This window comes from Zalophus californianus, chromosome 6 (assembly GCF_009762305.2).
Source record: "Zalophus californianus isolate mZalCal1 chromosome 6, mZalCal1.pri.v2, whole genome shotgun sequence".
Lineage (NCBI taxonomy): Eukaryota > Metazoa > Chordata > Mammalia > Carnivora > Otariidae > Zalophus > Zalophus californianus.
This window is the reverse complement of record NC_045600.1, coordinates 121,368,896-121,383,997: the sequence shown is the minus strand read 5'-3', so window position 1 is coordinate 121,383,997 and position 15,102 is coordinate 121,368,896. Positions and strand designations below refer to the sequence as shown.

The following is a 15,102-nucleotide window of genomic DNA, read 5'->3' as shown; positions in this document are numbered from 1 at the left end:
ATCACTGATTCTCTCTTCTGCCTCATTTATCCTAGCCGTTAGTGCCCCCATTTTTGATTGCACCTCATCAATAGCCTTTTTGATTTCGATTTGGTTAGATTTTAGTTCTTTTATTTCTCCAGAAAGGGTTTCTCTAATAACTTCCATGCTTTTTTCAAGCCCAGCTAGTATCTTTAAAGTCATGATTCTGAACTCTAGGTCCGACATCGTACTAATGTCCGTATTGAGTAGGTCCCTGGCAGACAGTACTACCTCTTGTTCTTTTTGCTGAGGTGATTTCTTTCGTCTTGTCATTTTGTCCAGAGGAGAATAGATGAATGAGAGAACAAAGCGCTAACAGGTTAACAACGTCCCCAGCAAATATACTGTATACAAATCAGAAAAGACCTGAAACCAGGGGAAAAGAAAGGGAAAGAAAGAAAAAAGAAAGAGAAAAAAGCAAAGATAAAAACAAAAACAGAACAATACAAAAAAAGCAGAATATGATCAGATATGATCAGGCTAGTGCATAGATCAGTGCCACACACTAGATTTTGGGCATATTTTGGTCTGTGGAAAAAAGTGCCTCCTAAAATTTTAAAGGAAGAAAGACATATATGTACAAATTAAGGGTTGATACAATGAAGGGATGGAAGATGACTCTAAAGATGAAAATTATAAAAGATTTTATAAACTATTTGTAATTTCTATAGCACCATTACAAAAATAACGAAGAACATCAGTATAGTAAAAGAAACAACAAGGAATTAAAATGGTACACTAGAAAAATATTTATTTTTAGGTGGCAATAATGGAAGTCTATGGGAAAGAAACATGTAAGATATACAGAAAACACACAACAAATTGGCAGACATAAATCCTACCTTACCAGTAATTACATTAGATGTTAATAAAATACTACAATCAAAAGGCAAAAACTGGCAGAATAAATTGTTCAGAATACATAATTCAACCATATACCATCTATAAGACACACACTTTAATTCAAACACTAAAATAGGTGGAAAGTAAAAGGATAAGAAAAGATAAACCATGGAAACAGTAACCAAGAGAGCTGATGTGGTTATATTAATTTTAGACAAAATAGATTTTTAAGACAAGAATTGGTAGAGACAAAGAAACATATTTTATAATGATAAAAGGATCAATTCATCAGCAAGACATAAAAATTTTAGACACCTATGTAAGTAATAGGATACAGGATCAATTTGCAAAATCACTACCTACAATAATGCATTAAAGGAAGAACTGTTTAGATCTGAATAAAGAATGTAATTAATAGCTTTTTGCTAATGTTAATTTCTTCATTTTAACCACTGTAGTATAGTTAAGTAAAATGTTAAAATTAGAATAGGGTAGGGGAGGGATATACAGGAGTTCTGCACAATTTTTGCAACTTTTCTACAAATTATTTCAAAATAAAAAGGTTAAAAATTTTAGAAAGCCAAGTGTTTCCCATCAGAAGATGCTAGGGATCCAAATCAAACACTTACCTCTCTTTTCCTATGATTTGTACCACTGGGAACTTACGTAGTAGATGAAGGGAAGGGTCTTTTTATAGAAGTATTCCCGATAATAAATTAAAGAACTAGACCATCAACATTTGGCATCCACTAACAAATTAATGGATGGAGGCAGTGATCACCCATGGCTGCTAAAATCCATCAGAAAAAGAGGGACAAAGAAACACTAGTTCCTCTTGATGGAAGTACAGAATGCCATCTATGAATGCAGTTTTGACCAAAAAAACAAAAAGAAAAGAAAGTCAAATCTGTACCTGAGGAAGTTCTGATAAAGTATCTAGACCAATCTACCACTAAACAGGAATTACCACAGAAAGGAAGATACCGCAGGAAAGTAATCAGCAATATTCAGGCCATGCGAACCCTACGGTATAAATAACTCAGTTTCTTCACAATAAATTGCAAGGAGAAAATGAGAAAGAGAAATGGAGCTTTAGAGGGGGATAGCCACAGATAAAGGAGGCCTAAAAGACCTATCAGCCAATCACAGTGAGACTTTATTTGGATCTGATTCACACAGATTGAAAAAAAAATATATGGTATTTACATGACAAGTGAAAATCTGAACATAGGGGTACTTAATATCAAGGAATTAGTATAAATTTAGGTATGATAATGACATTGCAGTTTAGTTTTACTTATTTTTTATTAAGTTCAGTTAGCAAACACAGTACATCATTAATTTCAGACGTGCAGTTTAGTTTTAAAGGATCACTGCTTTTCTAAAGATAAATAATGAAAGAAGAAATATCTGGAGTATGCTTCAAAATAAAAGGGAGAGGGAGGGCGTAGAATAAAACAATGCTGGCCATGAGCTGCTAACTGTTGAAACTGCAGGATGATATGTTATACGTGCATTTCTCTATATGTGTGAATAGAATGAAATTAGAAATCTGTAACAAAGAATTTGAAAAACGCACAAATATGTGGAAATTAAATAAGACCTTCCTAAGTATCTAATGGGTCAAAGAAGAAATCATATGGGAAGTTAGGAAGTACTTTGAGATGAATAAAATTTTCAACTTTTTTTTTTAAGGGGGACTATGTCTCCTGGGGGGAGGGGTCTCACGTACAAAAATAACTACAAACGTGGAGTCAGAGCAGGACTGTGGGTTCAAGCCGTAGTACTGCTGTCTCCTAACAGGGAGACCTTAGGCAAGCTATCAAGTCTTGATGCCTCAGTTTCCCCCATCTGAGAAATGGGGGTGTAAAAAGTAATGGGACTGTTGAGAGGACAAGATGGAATTATGGCCTCAGTTTCCCCATCTGTGAAAAATGGGGATGTGAAAATATGACTGTTGTTAGGTTAAGATGGAATTATACACATAAAACACTTGCCTCCTATCAATAAGTAAAAAAGAACTGCCCCATGCCTACCTTCTGAGGGCAACCAAATTTTTAGGAAAAGAAAGGTTCTTTTTCTACAACTTGACCACCATGAGCCCAGTCACACGTGACATAGGACAGGTATCAAAAGAAAAATAACTTCTAAAAATCATGTGAATGGCAATTTCCAAATACTAGTCCTCAAGGGTCCCCCTGCCTAGCATACCCAAGAGATATTCCTGCGTTATCCTGGCATGCTTCTGTCTCCTGGATCTCATCCTGGTGTCTCTGCTTTTGCAAATCTTTTACTCCAAATAAGACACAGTTGCTATGCTTCAGGGAAAAGATGTTTCTGCTGCTGACAAGGAAGAGATGTAGCTCCCCAGGAAAGGGAAGGAAGGAGAGGAGAGGCAAGATAATGAACAGAAAACAAAAGGAGAACTTTGCTGGGTGTCATTTCAGACTCTTCTGAAAAAACAAATCATGAAGCCCAGGGTAAGCCGGTTGGCCAGATAATGCCTGTAAGCTGGGGAAATGAAGTGAGAATCAAAGGAAAGGGAACAGACAAAATTAGAGCAAATCCAAGATAAGCGTTATAGCACCCCCTGACTACCTGTTTTTCCAAAAGAGGATGGAACTCAAATCCAAGTACAAAGCCCAAATGATTCTGGGAAAAGTCCCCTCAGGTTATTTCATGCAGAAATGCTACTGTTTCCACCAGCCAGGAGACAGACATTGGAAGGTGTCAAAAAGACCATCTTTGAGTCATTACAAAGGGAATGGAGGCAAAAGGGAAACAAAATTACACATTGACCCAGGCAGGGTATGGGGCAGAGGGAGGGAGGGCCACAAGACAAGAGCACCAGAAGGGGTATGTGGACCTGGGGCGAGCACCCCACTTGTCAAGTTACAGGGTGCAAGAGAAGCAGGGGCCTTGTGCAGCACCCCCACTCCAAGCTGCTCCCTTCTAAGGCCTGCTCTGGGAGCAGGGGGTAAGGTTTGCTTGTTTTAATAAGTGTTACCCACTGCCCTTATGTTTGCAGAGGAGGATGAGAGCACTTTCTTCCATGCATGGTCCCTGCTTCTTCCCTTTGCCTCTCCTGGGCAACACCCCTTTCTAGGAATGTTCCTTCTTCAACTTCCTCATCAATGTCCTCCTCTGCTAACTATTCTCTGCTTTCCTGCCACCAGAATCACCACTCTCCAGGCTTCCTCTGTATTCCCATCACTCTCCTCTTCCAGTCCCACCAGCCTTGCACCCTCCAACCATTTGCTCGCCTCTCAGCCCAGATCTCTGGTGACAACCAGCCTTGTTCCAGTTGGCTGCTCAGCAAGCCCCCTCTTTTCACCTGTGGCGTCAAGGGAGAGGACTTCTCTGGCCAGCATTTGCCAGCACCAAGGAGGTCTGTGTGACCATGAAGGGCTTCCCATACCCACCCCAGCCCGCTAGTCCACAGCTGAGGGATGCTCAAACTGACCATTCCCTCCAGCTGGGAGGCCACAGAATGGACCTGACTCCCTGGGATCACTCACCTCTCTCTCTCATCCCACTGGGCATGGCTCAGGAAGATTTGCCTAAATACCAGCAGTCTGAAATCCATGAGAGGACACAGTGGGCTCAGGACATGGAAGCAGAGGACTGCTTCTCAAACTTCCATGTGTAAACAAAGCCATGATGTAGATAACAGCCCTCCCACCTCCACAGGTTCAACAGTCCAGGGGTGGGGAGGGGGGCCTTGGAACCTGCATTTCTAACAAGTCTGATGGCGATTCTCATAAAGAAGGGACCCAAGGACTATGTTACTGAGGAAAAATACCACATAAACAATGGTGTGAATAATTGATGCACTTCCAGCTGCAGTCAGAACACAGAGATGTCCAAGAGAAGTCACCATCCAAAGACAGTGTCAGCAGATAAGGCTTCCCCAACTAAACTTTGCTCTCACTCTGCATTTACATATGCTTCGACTGCATTTTACACCCCTCTGCACATCAGAGTACAGAACAGACCTCGACAGTTCACAACTCTGTTTCCCATTGTCTGTAGTAACCAAAGGCACTCAACAAACTGGCTGGACATAAAATTAAAAATCCTCTCCTGGGTTTCTCTGGCCAGTCCTGATGCCAGCCCCCTGAGATCCTGGGCTTCAAACATACACCTTGCCCCCACAAACAGGTTATGACCTGGCTGCAGTCTCAGGCTGCCCTGTGACCCTGTCGTACCCTATCACCACCACCATGTTCCTTCAAGGGTAGCATCCACCCCCTATCTGACCCACATCCTCCCTGGTCCTCACTCATGCCCTCCTCTGGGAGGCCTCTCCTGACCTGCATCCTGCATCCCTAGGCTAGGAGCCCTGCCCAGGTCCCCTGCCCATGCACACATCCTGCAGTACAATCAGTCCCCATAGTAAGCTCCAGGTAAGACCCAGCCTCCTCCCCTTTCTATCCCAGGGTCTGGCTAGGGCCTGGCATGGTGAGGAGCAAATCAGGGCATTAGTCTGAGTTAATGGACAGGAGTTTTAAGGCAGCTACACAGAGCTTGGAATGCAATGGGTGCTTAAGTCACTCACCATTCTCAGAGGAGAGGGGAGGGCTCAGAAATCCACGTCATTCACAGCTCAATTCTGAAAACATCAATCTCAGACTTTCTGGACCTCAAAGAGTTTGACCTGTCTTCTGAGCAAGGATGACTGGACAGTCCTCTCCACAAACAGCTACCACCCCCTCACACCTACATATAAGCACCTGGGACCTTCCTAAGAAGGCCCCTTCTCTCCCCAGGAAAGCATTCAAGGAATTCAACTTGGGAGCTAGGAGATATTTAGGAACTTCTCCTGAAAGTACCGTTATCCCTGAGGACCTGCTCCCTAGGGTTGTACTGATTATTTAAGAATCCCAGTCTGGTCAGGATAGGAGGTAAGAACATGGTCAGGTGTGGTCCAAGGGGAAGATGAATGTTTCAAAATCCCATGAAGCCTTTTGAGGTCGAGTGAACTGCTTTTGGGTCCCACTCTCTTTTCTCATCAGGATGTTGGGGGTGATGGTTGTTTAAAGGGTCAATTGACTTAATGGGCTAAAAACATTTTGTCCATTGAAAATACACTATATTTCCTGAGACCCAAGTATTTCTGAAAAGGAGGCTACAGGAGCTACTGGCTCAGTAATAACAGGACGTGGTATGTGTGTAAAGACTTAAACCTGCCGGAGTCCCACCGGAGTTACGTCATACAGAAGCCAGAGGTACGGTTTCCCAGAGTCCTCACACTAGGGACAAAGGACATTTGTGAAATAGGTGCCTCCTCCCTTCTTGGCCTCCGGCTTCTTACAAACAGGAGCCAGGAAATCCCACAGCCCTGTCCACCAACATCATGCTTGCTGACTGGACAGTGGGCACCTCTTGAGAGCAAGAGGGCAGCATCACTCAAAGTATGAGCCATTATATAAGCATCACCTCTGTGCTAATTACATACTCAGATTCCTAGGTCCAATCCCAGATGAGCTTGGTCAGAAACACTGGCAATGGAACCTGAGAGTTGTTATTTTTAACAAGCTCCTAAAGTGAGTTTTATATAAATTTAAGGAGCTCAAGTACCAGAATGTTGGAAAAGCTGTAGAACTGAAAAGACCTGGGTCAAATTCCAATACCACTAAACAGCAGCTGTGTGGCCATGGGCAAGTTACTTAACCTCTCTGAACCTCAGTTTACTCATCTGTAATATAAGTATGAAGCACAACCAGTGTTGCTGGGAGAATCAGGAATAATACTCTGCATCTACATTATCCTAAGAGGTGGGAATAATCATGACCCTCGTCTTTCAGGGGAACAATCTGCCACTGTGAGCACAAGGGGTTTCCTAGAAGCCTCTCACATGTGATGGAAGCCAGACAAGACTAATGTCCTTCACTCAGAGGCCCACATCAGGCCTTTACACCAGGAGTCAAGCAAGGTGAACAGGAGAGAAAGATGGGCTGAGCTTTGGATGGAAGCCAAGCCCATCTGCCTTCCTGAAGCGTTCCACCTTGAGGTGGGTTCAGCTACTAGACACAGCTCCGAGTTTGCTCTGCAGCCCAGTGGCTCTTTTGGGGGGTGGGGAGTCTAAAGGGAGAAGAGACAGCAGTCATCTCCAGCCTGAGGATCCGAAACTCTGGGAAGGTGCAGGGAGACAGAATGTGCACAATGTAATGACATTCACCAACCATGGGCAGGGCTCAAAAACCCCTTACAGCTTCAGTCTTTCCATTTGGAAACTGGGGTTAATTTTTAGAAAACTAACATTAAACAGTCAACTATGGGATGGTGCCCAGTTGGGTGGCCTGCTCACAGCTCACATCAATGGATGGACGCTGTTATTATTACCCCTGCTTTTTTATATGTCTGTGCTGGTCACACAAAAACTTGGTGGCAGTTTCACTGTTGTCCCAAGAAGAGAGGTTATCTGAGCTTGAGCTTTACGTACCTGTGTTGGTTGTTAAACGTGTTAACCAACCTGTCCTAGAGAGCCTGGCCGAAAACTGAAGCTAGGACTTCAAGCCAGAGCGCAGGGCATGGATTTCCCTCCTTTTTACTTAAAAGGCGGGAGTGGCGAGGATGAGCACGCCCAGGGGCTGCTGGATTCCAGCCCTGGGATCATTCCGGTTTGGACCGGCGTCTGAGTGCCAATCAGGGGCAGGGTAGCCCCGCGCGCCCAGCATTTAGGTTTCCTGCTTTCTGCGTCCCCGGGCGCAAAAGAGGCCGGGCCCTTGCCCCCGGTCGAGCCCCTTCTTGGCCACCCCGCCCGGTGCCACTCACACCGCGCCCAACACCAGGTTCCCGGAGCGCCGTGGCCCTGAGTTGACCCTGCGCTCCACAGCCCAGAGGGCCCGGCTCACCTGCTGAAGACGAGGCAGCCCAGGTGGTTGATCTCGTGGTCCGAACGGTGGCGGCTGTAGTCCTCCCACAGGTCCTTGAAGGCCGTGACGGCCAGGATGAAGAGCACGGGCGCCAGCGCCAGGCCGGGCTGGAAGGCGTTCACCGCCGGCACGAAGTTGAGCAGCGCGATGAAGACAAAGTACACGTTGGCCAGGCGGTGGAACTGCTCGAACAGGTTCTTGGGCAGGAAGGACAGTAGAGTGTACTTGGTGGTCTTGAGCCGGTTGTCCGCCAGGTGCTGAGCGCCCCCGCGCCGCCGCCGCCGCGCACCCTTGGCCGCGCCGGCCGCTGGGTCCTCGACGCCCGGGGGCGGCAGCAGGTTGGAGCGCACCACGCGCGTCCTGCCGTCCCCACGCCGCCGCCGCCGCCGCCGACGACGACCCGGGGACCCGGGGTCCTCGGCCGCCGCCGGCTCCCGTTCCATGGCCGCGTGTCGCCGCGCCCGGCTCCTCCGCAGTTCGCGCCCGCCCGCGCCAGCCTCCTAGGTGATCATCGCCGGCGGCCCGGGCGCGGTGGCGCGGGCTCCCCGCCTGCGGGACGCAAGGAGACGGCGGTCAGCGCCCGCCCCGCCCCGCCCGCTGGTCCGCTGTCGGGGCAGGGAGCAGGCGGGGCGGGGCGGCGCGCGCGGCACAGAACCCCCTTGTACTCGCGCCTGCCTGGCCGCTTCCGCCGCCGCAGCTCCTGGCCCCGCCCCGCCCCGCGCCGCGCCCAGGCTGGCATACCGCGGCTAGCGGGAAACAGAAAGACCCGAGCGAGAAACTTTAGAGCAGTTTAGTTTCGTTTCCAGAAGCATCAGTTAGTCTCAGAACAGTGCAAATGCGCCCTACCACCGGTAGGAGAGAGGAAGCTGCAGAGTGTGAGAGAAAAGGCACCGCAGTCCCCTGGCAGCTGTCAGGCTCTTCCTGGGCCCTGGACAGGGAAACGGTCTGGGAACCCGGAGGAGCCTCCTGGAATCAGCTAGAATCAAAATCCAAATGAGCAATGGCATACCAATGCTACGATTTTTAAATATCATTTACCGGGGATATCTGCTCTCGGGGAGAGCCCAAGAAGTCGGAATTCTGCTGCCTCTACACCCTTCCCTATCCCTGCTCAACCTCCACCTATTTTCAGATTCACTTCTTGGGTAACTAGACTTTTCCCTTTCCCTGATCATCGCTGCTTTTCCTTACTTCCCTACACAGGCTTTTTTTTTTTTTTTTTTTTTTTTTTGTAAGGACGAATATTTCAGTGGCAAGAGCAGGCTTTGGTTTGAGGTATTTTTTTTTTCCTCTCTGGTAAACCCTCAGAGCCAAAATATCCCTGTGTGCTGCAGTTCTGAGGTGGCCTCGGAGAAGCTGTGACAGGAAACTGAAAATAGTTATTGGGAGGGGAGGAGAGGACCAGAATTGCAGAAGTGTCTTTTGGGGCAAAGGGCTCCCCTCAGTATTCGTGGGGAATCAGAGAGGGGAGCATGTGAATGATGGGGGTGGGAGAATATGCTAGGTATGGCAGAAGGTATTGAGGAGTCCCCATTTCTGCAGTTAACACTCTCCCCCAGATAGACCACAGCTGTGACAGTTTGGCCTTCTGCTTTGGAAGTACAGGGATAAGAAGCAGAGATTTCTTGGCAGGGAGACTCTGGCTGAGGTTTTGGGCAAGAAGAGCCCTTATGGGTACTGCCTGTCTTGATTCTGGGAGCTGTTGGCCTCCTAGAGGCCAGTCCCTCCTTTCTCTTCTTGCATTGGGATACTCTGTCATCTCCCAAGAGACCACCGTAGCAGCCTCTGCTGGCGCTGGGTTGTCCCTTCTGTGCCTGCTACAAGTCACTTCCCTAGCTTTGCTCAAATCACTTATGTCTTCCTCCACGACACTTTCTCACCTCCTGTACCCTGGGGCTCACACCCCATCGAGCCAGGCCAGGGACTCACATCTCTACAGGGAGCCTTGCCACAGATCACAATATTTGTCAGAATCCAGCATAAGGAGGGTAAAGTGACAGATAGTAAGAAAATATTGCATGCCATATATCAAGCCTCCCCCCACATGCCATTCCTAAGGGCAGAATATTAGTGTGTAGAGGCCTGGGTCAGAGAAAGATTTGGCTAAAGTACCTGTATTTTCAGGGAAAGAAATCAGATCTCATGATGAACCAATGGCATCCCAAATTGAGTATTAACAGCAAATGAAGGACCACTGCTTCCCTGGTTTCCAATGACTAAAACCTCACGGACCCTCCTTTTCCTCCATCATCTAATCCAGTGAGGCCCCAGGGCCTACTGGCTCCATCCATTTCCATAGATGCCTCCATCCCTATAGGTATCCCCAGTGTGGCCCCAGAGCTTCTGGGTGGGTCTCCCTGCCTCCCAGTCTCCTTGCTTCAATCAGACCACATGTTGCCAAAATGGTTCCTTGAACTATTGGACCCCTTCACTTCATTTCTTTACCCTCGAGCTTACCGGAGTCCTCTGTTGCTTACAGGGTCAAATGCTGACTCCTCAGGCAGAGGTCCCTTGACAAGGCCCTCAGGGGTACTGGCACCAACTTACTGATTTAACTCCACCCCTCCCTACTCCTGGACCAGCCCCAGGGCAAAAGGTCTCCTTACCCTTCTCAGAACAGGCCTTGTTCATTCCCATCTACATTCCACTCTAAGGTTCCAAGATTCCATGAGTCATACTGCTCCCTAAGCCTGGAATCTTTCCCCACCTGCTCTTCACCAATCCAAATTCAATATTGTTGCTAAGGCCTCACTCACCTGGCCTCCCAGGAGGTTTCCACACTGTGTGATCCATTGAACATTGAGAAATTACTTCTGTTCCGACGTATATGCAGTGGTATCTAAACCTCCCATAGATTGCTCTGCTGGGATTTTGAGCTTGGATGTCTTTTGCCAGTTAAACTCTCAGACTCAACTGCCTGGGCCAGGGCCAGGGCCAGGCTTGGATGAACTCTACATTGGTGGTCTGGACCACTGAGCTCTGACCATGCCCTGGGCAAGTCACTTTAATTGTCCTCCTTCAGTAAATACTTATTCTTCACCCACTGTGTGCCCTGCACTGTTCTAGGTGCTGGGGACTGACTTGGAAGAATTGTTGATGACAACAGATAATTCTCATGGATCTAACATTCTAGTAGGAAGAGACTGTGATATTGTGATTTATAATAATAAATATAATTGGTCTCCATCCCCATTTCTGGCATAGAACTCCTAAACCCTTGGAATTCCTTAAGTGATGAGTGCTAAAGTTGTCCTGATATTCATAACAAACCATTTTTAACCACACCTGAGTTTATGAGGTGACTTTTAGAAAGCACTTTAGATGGGGGCTGGTTGCCGGGGGAACCAACCATGTAATTAGAAAGTTGGAACTTTCAGCTCCACTCCATTGACCTCCAGGGAGGAGAGAGGAGCTGGAGGTCAAATCAATTGCCAATGGCCAATGTTTTAATATGTCTATGTAATGAAGCCTCCATAAAAACCCAAAAGGATGGTGTTTGGAGAGTTTCCAGGTTGTGAACAGTGGAGATTCAGAGAGAGTGGCACTCCCAGACAGGGTATGGAACCTCCATGCCCTTCCCCCATATTTGCCCTATGCATCTCTTCCATCTGACTGTTCCTGACTTATATCGTTTTATAATAAACTGGTAATCCGGTAAGTAAAATGTTTCTCTGAGTTCTGTGAGCTGCTCTAACAAATTAATTAAACCCAAGGAGGGGGTTGTTGGGGAACATCTGATGTATAGCCAGCTGTGACCAGGTGATAACCTGAACTTGTGATTAGCATCTGAAGTGTGTGTGTATGTTGGGAGACTGTCTTGCAGGACTGAGCCCTTAACCTGTGAGATCTGTCACAGTCTCCAGGGAGTGTCAGAATTGGGTTGAATTATAGGACACCCAGCTGGTGTCAAAGAATTGCTTGGTAGTGTGGGGGGGAACCTCACAGACACACAGTGGAATCAGCATCCCTTAACATTGGCAGCAACTAAACAAGACACTTCCAGAACACCTCTAAGTCCCTGCTCTCTGTGTTCTCTGAAGGGTATTCCAACAAGGACATAGGAAATGGCGGAGCACAGGGAACTCAGCAGGGAGGGGTGTGCCTGGGCTGCTGTAGCTAGGGCTTTCAGAGGGGGCCTACTGGGGCAACCCTCAACAAAGGCGAAGGAAACAAGCTGCAGAGATGTCTTGGGGAAGAACAAGCAAGTGTAGAAGAACGTGGGGTTCCGGGCCCAGGGAGATGGCCCAGCTGTCTTGAGCCAAGTGGGCAAGCAGAGATGTAGCCCAGAGTGGGCTCATATAGGACCTGAAGAATCACGGATTTTGGCTTTTAGCTGAATGAGAAGGGAAGCCTTGGAGGGCTTTGAGCACAGGATTTATGTGACTGAATTCAGGTTTTCAACGATAATCAGTTGCTGTGTGAATAGAATGCAGAGGAGCTGGGTCAGTAAGAAGGAGACAGTAAGAGGTCATTGTAATAATCCTGGAGAGAAAAATTAGTGGTTCCTATGGGAGTGGTCATGGTGCAGGGTGGGACGTGGCCTTATTAAAGCAGACATGATATGCCGTTGAACTGGATGTGGGGTATGAAAGAAGGAACAAAGTTGAGAAGGGCCCAGGCAATGGATAACTTGTGTTACTGAGGTCTGAAGACAATGGGAGGATCAGGCCTGGTTGGTCTGGCAGGGGTGCACCCAGCCAAGGTCAGCTGGGAGGCCCAGCCAGAGATGCCAGTTGGGAGTCAAAGAGTGAGTCTGGGTAGAGGAGAGTGTGGCCAGGAATGGGAGGGAGGCAGAGGGCCCATTGTGCAGGGCCAGGCCTGCCTTTGGATGGGATAGGCCTCTGGATTTGCTCCAAGTGCAATAGGAAGCTGTGGACTGCCCTCAGCAGAGGCATGAGGTGAGAGGATCTTATTTTCCCTTTTAAAAGGTAGAAGATAGATTTGGAGCCCAGTGGGAGCAGGCAAGGCAATGAAGGAGGAGGTGGCTTAGGCTCTAGGAAGTGACAGACAGAGTTGACTCCAGGTAGAGTCAACATGATAGGCCAACAGGTTGGATATTTAGATGAGGAAAAGAAGTGAATCAAGAATAAAACTCAAGAGTTTAGTTAATGACTTGGGGATGAAGGATTGTAGAATATTCCAGCTTCCAAATATGCCACTTTGGCATGTTGATTATTTTAAATTAAAGTGACTTGAGGTTCTGGGTGACTCAGTCAGTTAAGTGTCTGTCTTCGGCTCAGGTCATGATCTCAGGGTCCTGGGATCAAGCCCCACTTTAGGCTCCCTGCTCAGGAGGGGAGTCTACTTCTCCCTCTCCTTCTGCTGCTCCCCCTGCTTGTGCTCTCTCATGTACTCCTTCTCTGTCAAATAAATAAATAAATAAAATCTTTTAAAAATAAAGTGACTTGAGAAACAGTGAGTGCAAGAGGGAAGCACACTGACCCTCCTTTGTCCCTCCAAAGGCAGGAAACAAATCTCCTATGTGAAAGGTATCCTCACTGTGCCAGGAGGGTTGAAGGCAAACTTATCACCAGAGATTGGGATTTTAAGACCAAGAAGGCTATATAAACAGACCTTGTCACTTCACCAATTTCTTACCATTTCTTTGTCTAAAAGGTACAGAAGCTTCCTGCTTTGGTTACTTTTTGAGTCTCATATTTTTATGGGACCCTTGTAAGTACAAATTTATTTTTCTCCTATGAATTTATTTTTCTCCTATGAATTTAATTATTAGACCAACCAAGAACCTAGGGTGGAAGAAGGAAAAATTTTCCTAATCCCACAAAGAAGAACAGGTTTGGGGAAGAAAACACAAAGCCATGTCAAGCTTTAAGTGCCTGTTTGACATCTAATGGATGTCAAGTAGGCAGCAGGATAGTGAAGTCTTGCAGTGATAGGAAAAGCCAGCACTAGAAGTACAGATCTGGGCCATGTCAGAAGATACCTGTGATTTAGAGCTGTGTGATGATAAGATTGTACCTACAGATAGAATGTAAATAGGAGAGACCAGATGATACTTTCTCACTGAAAAATATCGGGAGTCAGATGAAACAGTCATGGAGATTGCTTCCAGCTTTCATGTACTACTTTGGTGGTGTGATACTTGCTTAATAAATGCTTATGGAATAAGTAAAAATCACATTCTACAACATTTTAACCTGATAGTATCTGTTTAATATTTACTCTTGTGAGTGTCCCTAATTTAAGAAAAAAGTCATAAGAGATTCTGAAATTTGTAATGTGTAAAGTTAGGCACAGATGTTGCCCATTAATTAACAAGGTCTTAACATTCATTTAATTATCAAAATATAGAGCTGTGAAAAATTAGGTTTTATTAATTGGGTAATGATCCAACAAGCTGAATCCATAATACTGTTTCAAATCCCAGAAATGCCAAATTCCAGAGACTTAAGTAAAAAGTTCTATTTTAGGATACCTGCCTCCTATTAAAAAGACAGATGATATACTTGAAAGGAGAAATGTATAGTTGTGCTAGGAAACAGGGGAAAGTATCTTCAGAAGACAAAAGAAGATTCTGCAGAAGATAATAATGAGGGATATCTGAGAGATAAAAAGCAGATAAAAGTGAATTGGTGAGGAAATCTACTAAATGTAAGAAAATACATTATATAATCAAGTAGACGATGCTGTTTTTTTTAAAAAAAGGAGGGGTGGGGGAGGTTCCAGACAGATCTCCTAAGAAAGCCCAAAATGTGAGTAAGGCAGGCATGGGAGCACAAGCCATTGTGGGGCATTTGGGGGGATAAAAAGGTCAATAATTCACTGCATCCAGCATAAGTGTGCCACTCCAGGCCCCATGCTGGCTATTTTGACAAGTTGCTCTCATTGCTGTATTTGAGAAGAACTACTAGCATGAAAAAAAGCAAATTCCACAGAGGTGAATTTTTCCTCTCAGAATACAGATCTAACAGAACACAGAAAATAATATTAAATGCCATTATTATTATCCTTAAAAAGTTCTAGAAAACCAGCCCATTCATAAAATTACCATGGAAAAGAAGCAAATGAGGAACAGTAAAGAATTCTTGGGAGTAAAAACATCACAGATTACATGTTTTTTAAAAACACCGTCCACAACGGTGTGAATGTACTTGCTATTGCTTAGCAATAGCAAAAATGACTAAGATGATAAATATTATATTGTGTGTATTTTATCATAATTTGAAAAACATAATGAAGGGGCAAAATCAGTGGTCTGGTTGATCAAATTGAGGAATTCTTTCAGAATACAGGGCATAAAGATAAAGAAATGAAAATAAAGAAGAGGCTACCCATCTGGAGGATGGATCCAGATAATGGCCTGCCTGTCTGCCCATGCTACTGGTAGACAAGGTAAATT

At 45.9% G+C, this 15,102-nt stretch overlaps 1 protein-coding gene across 1 annotated transcript in view; it reads right to left on the bottom strand.

Annotated features, from left to right (window-relative positions):
• The window catches only part of ATP10A (ATPase phospholipid transporting 10A (putative)), a 205,873-nt gene extending 195,543 nt beyond the window's left edge, over positions 1–10,330 (bottom strand). Inside the window, 2 exon segments of the mRNA XM_027571792.2 lie at positions 7,722–8,291; positions 10,200–10,330. Coding sequence (XP_027427593.1) covers positions 7,722–8,185 — 464 coding nt within the window. The 5' untranslated portion in view covers positions 8,186–8,291; positions 10,200–10,330.
• Between the last annotated feature and the right edge of the window lie 4,772 nt (positions 10,331–15,102).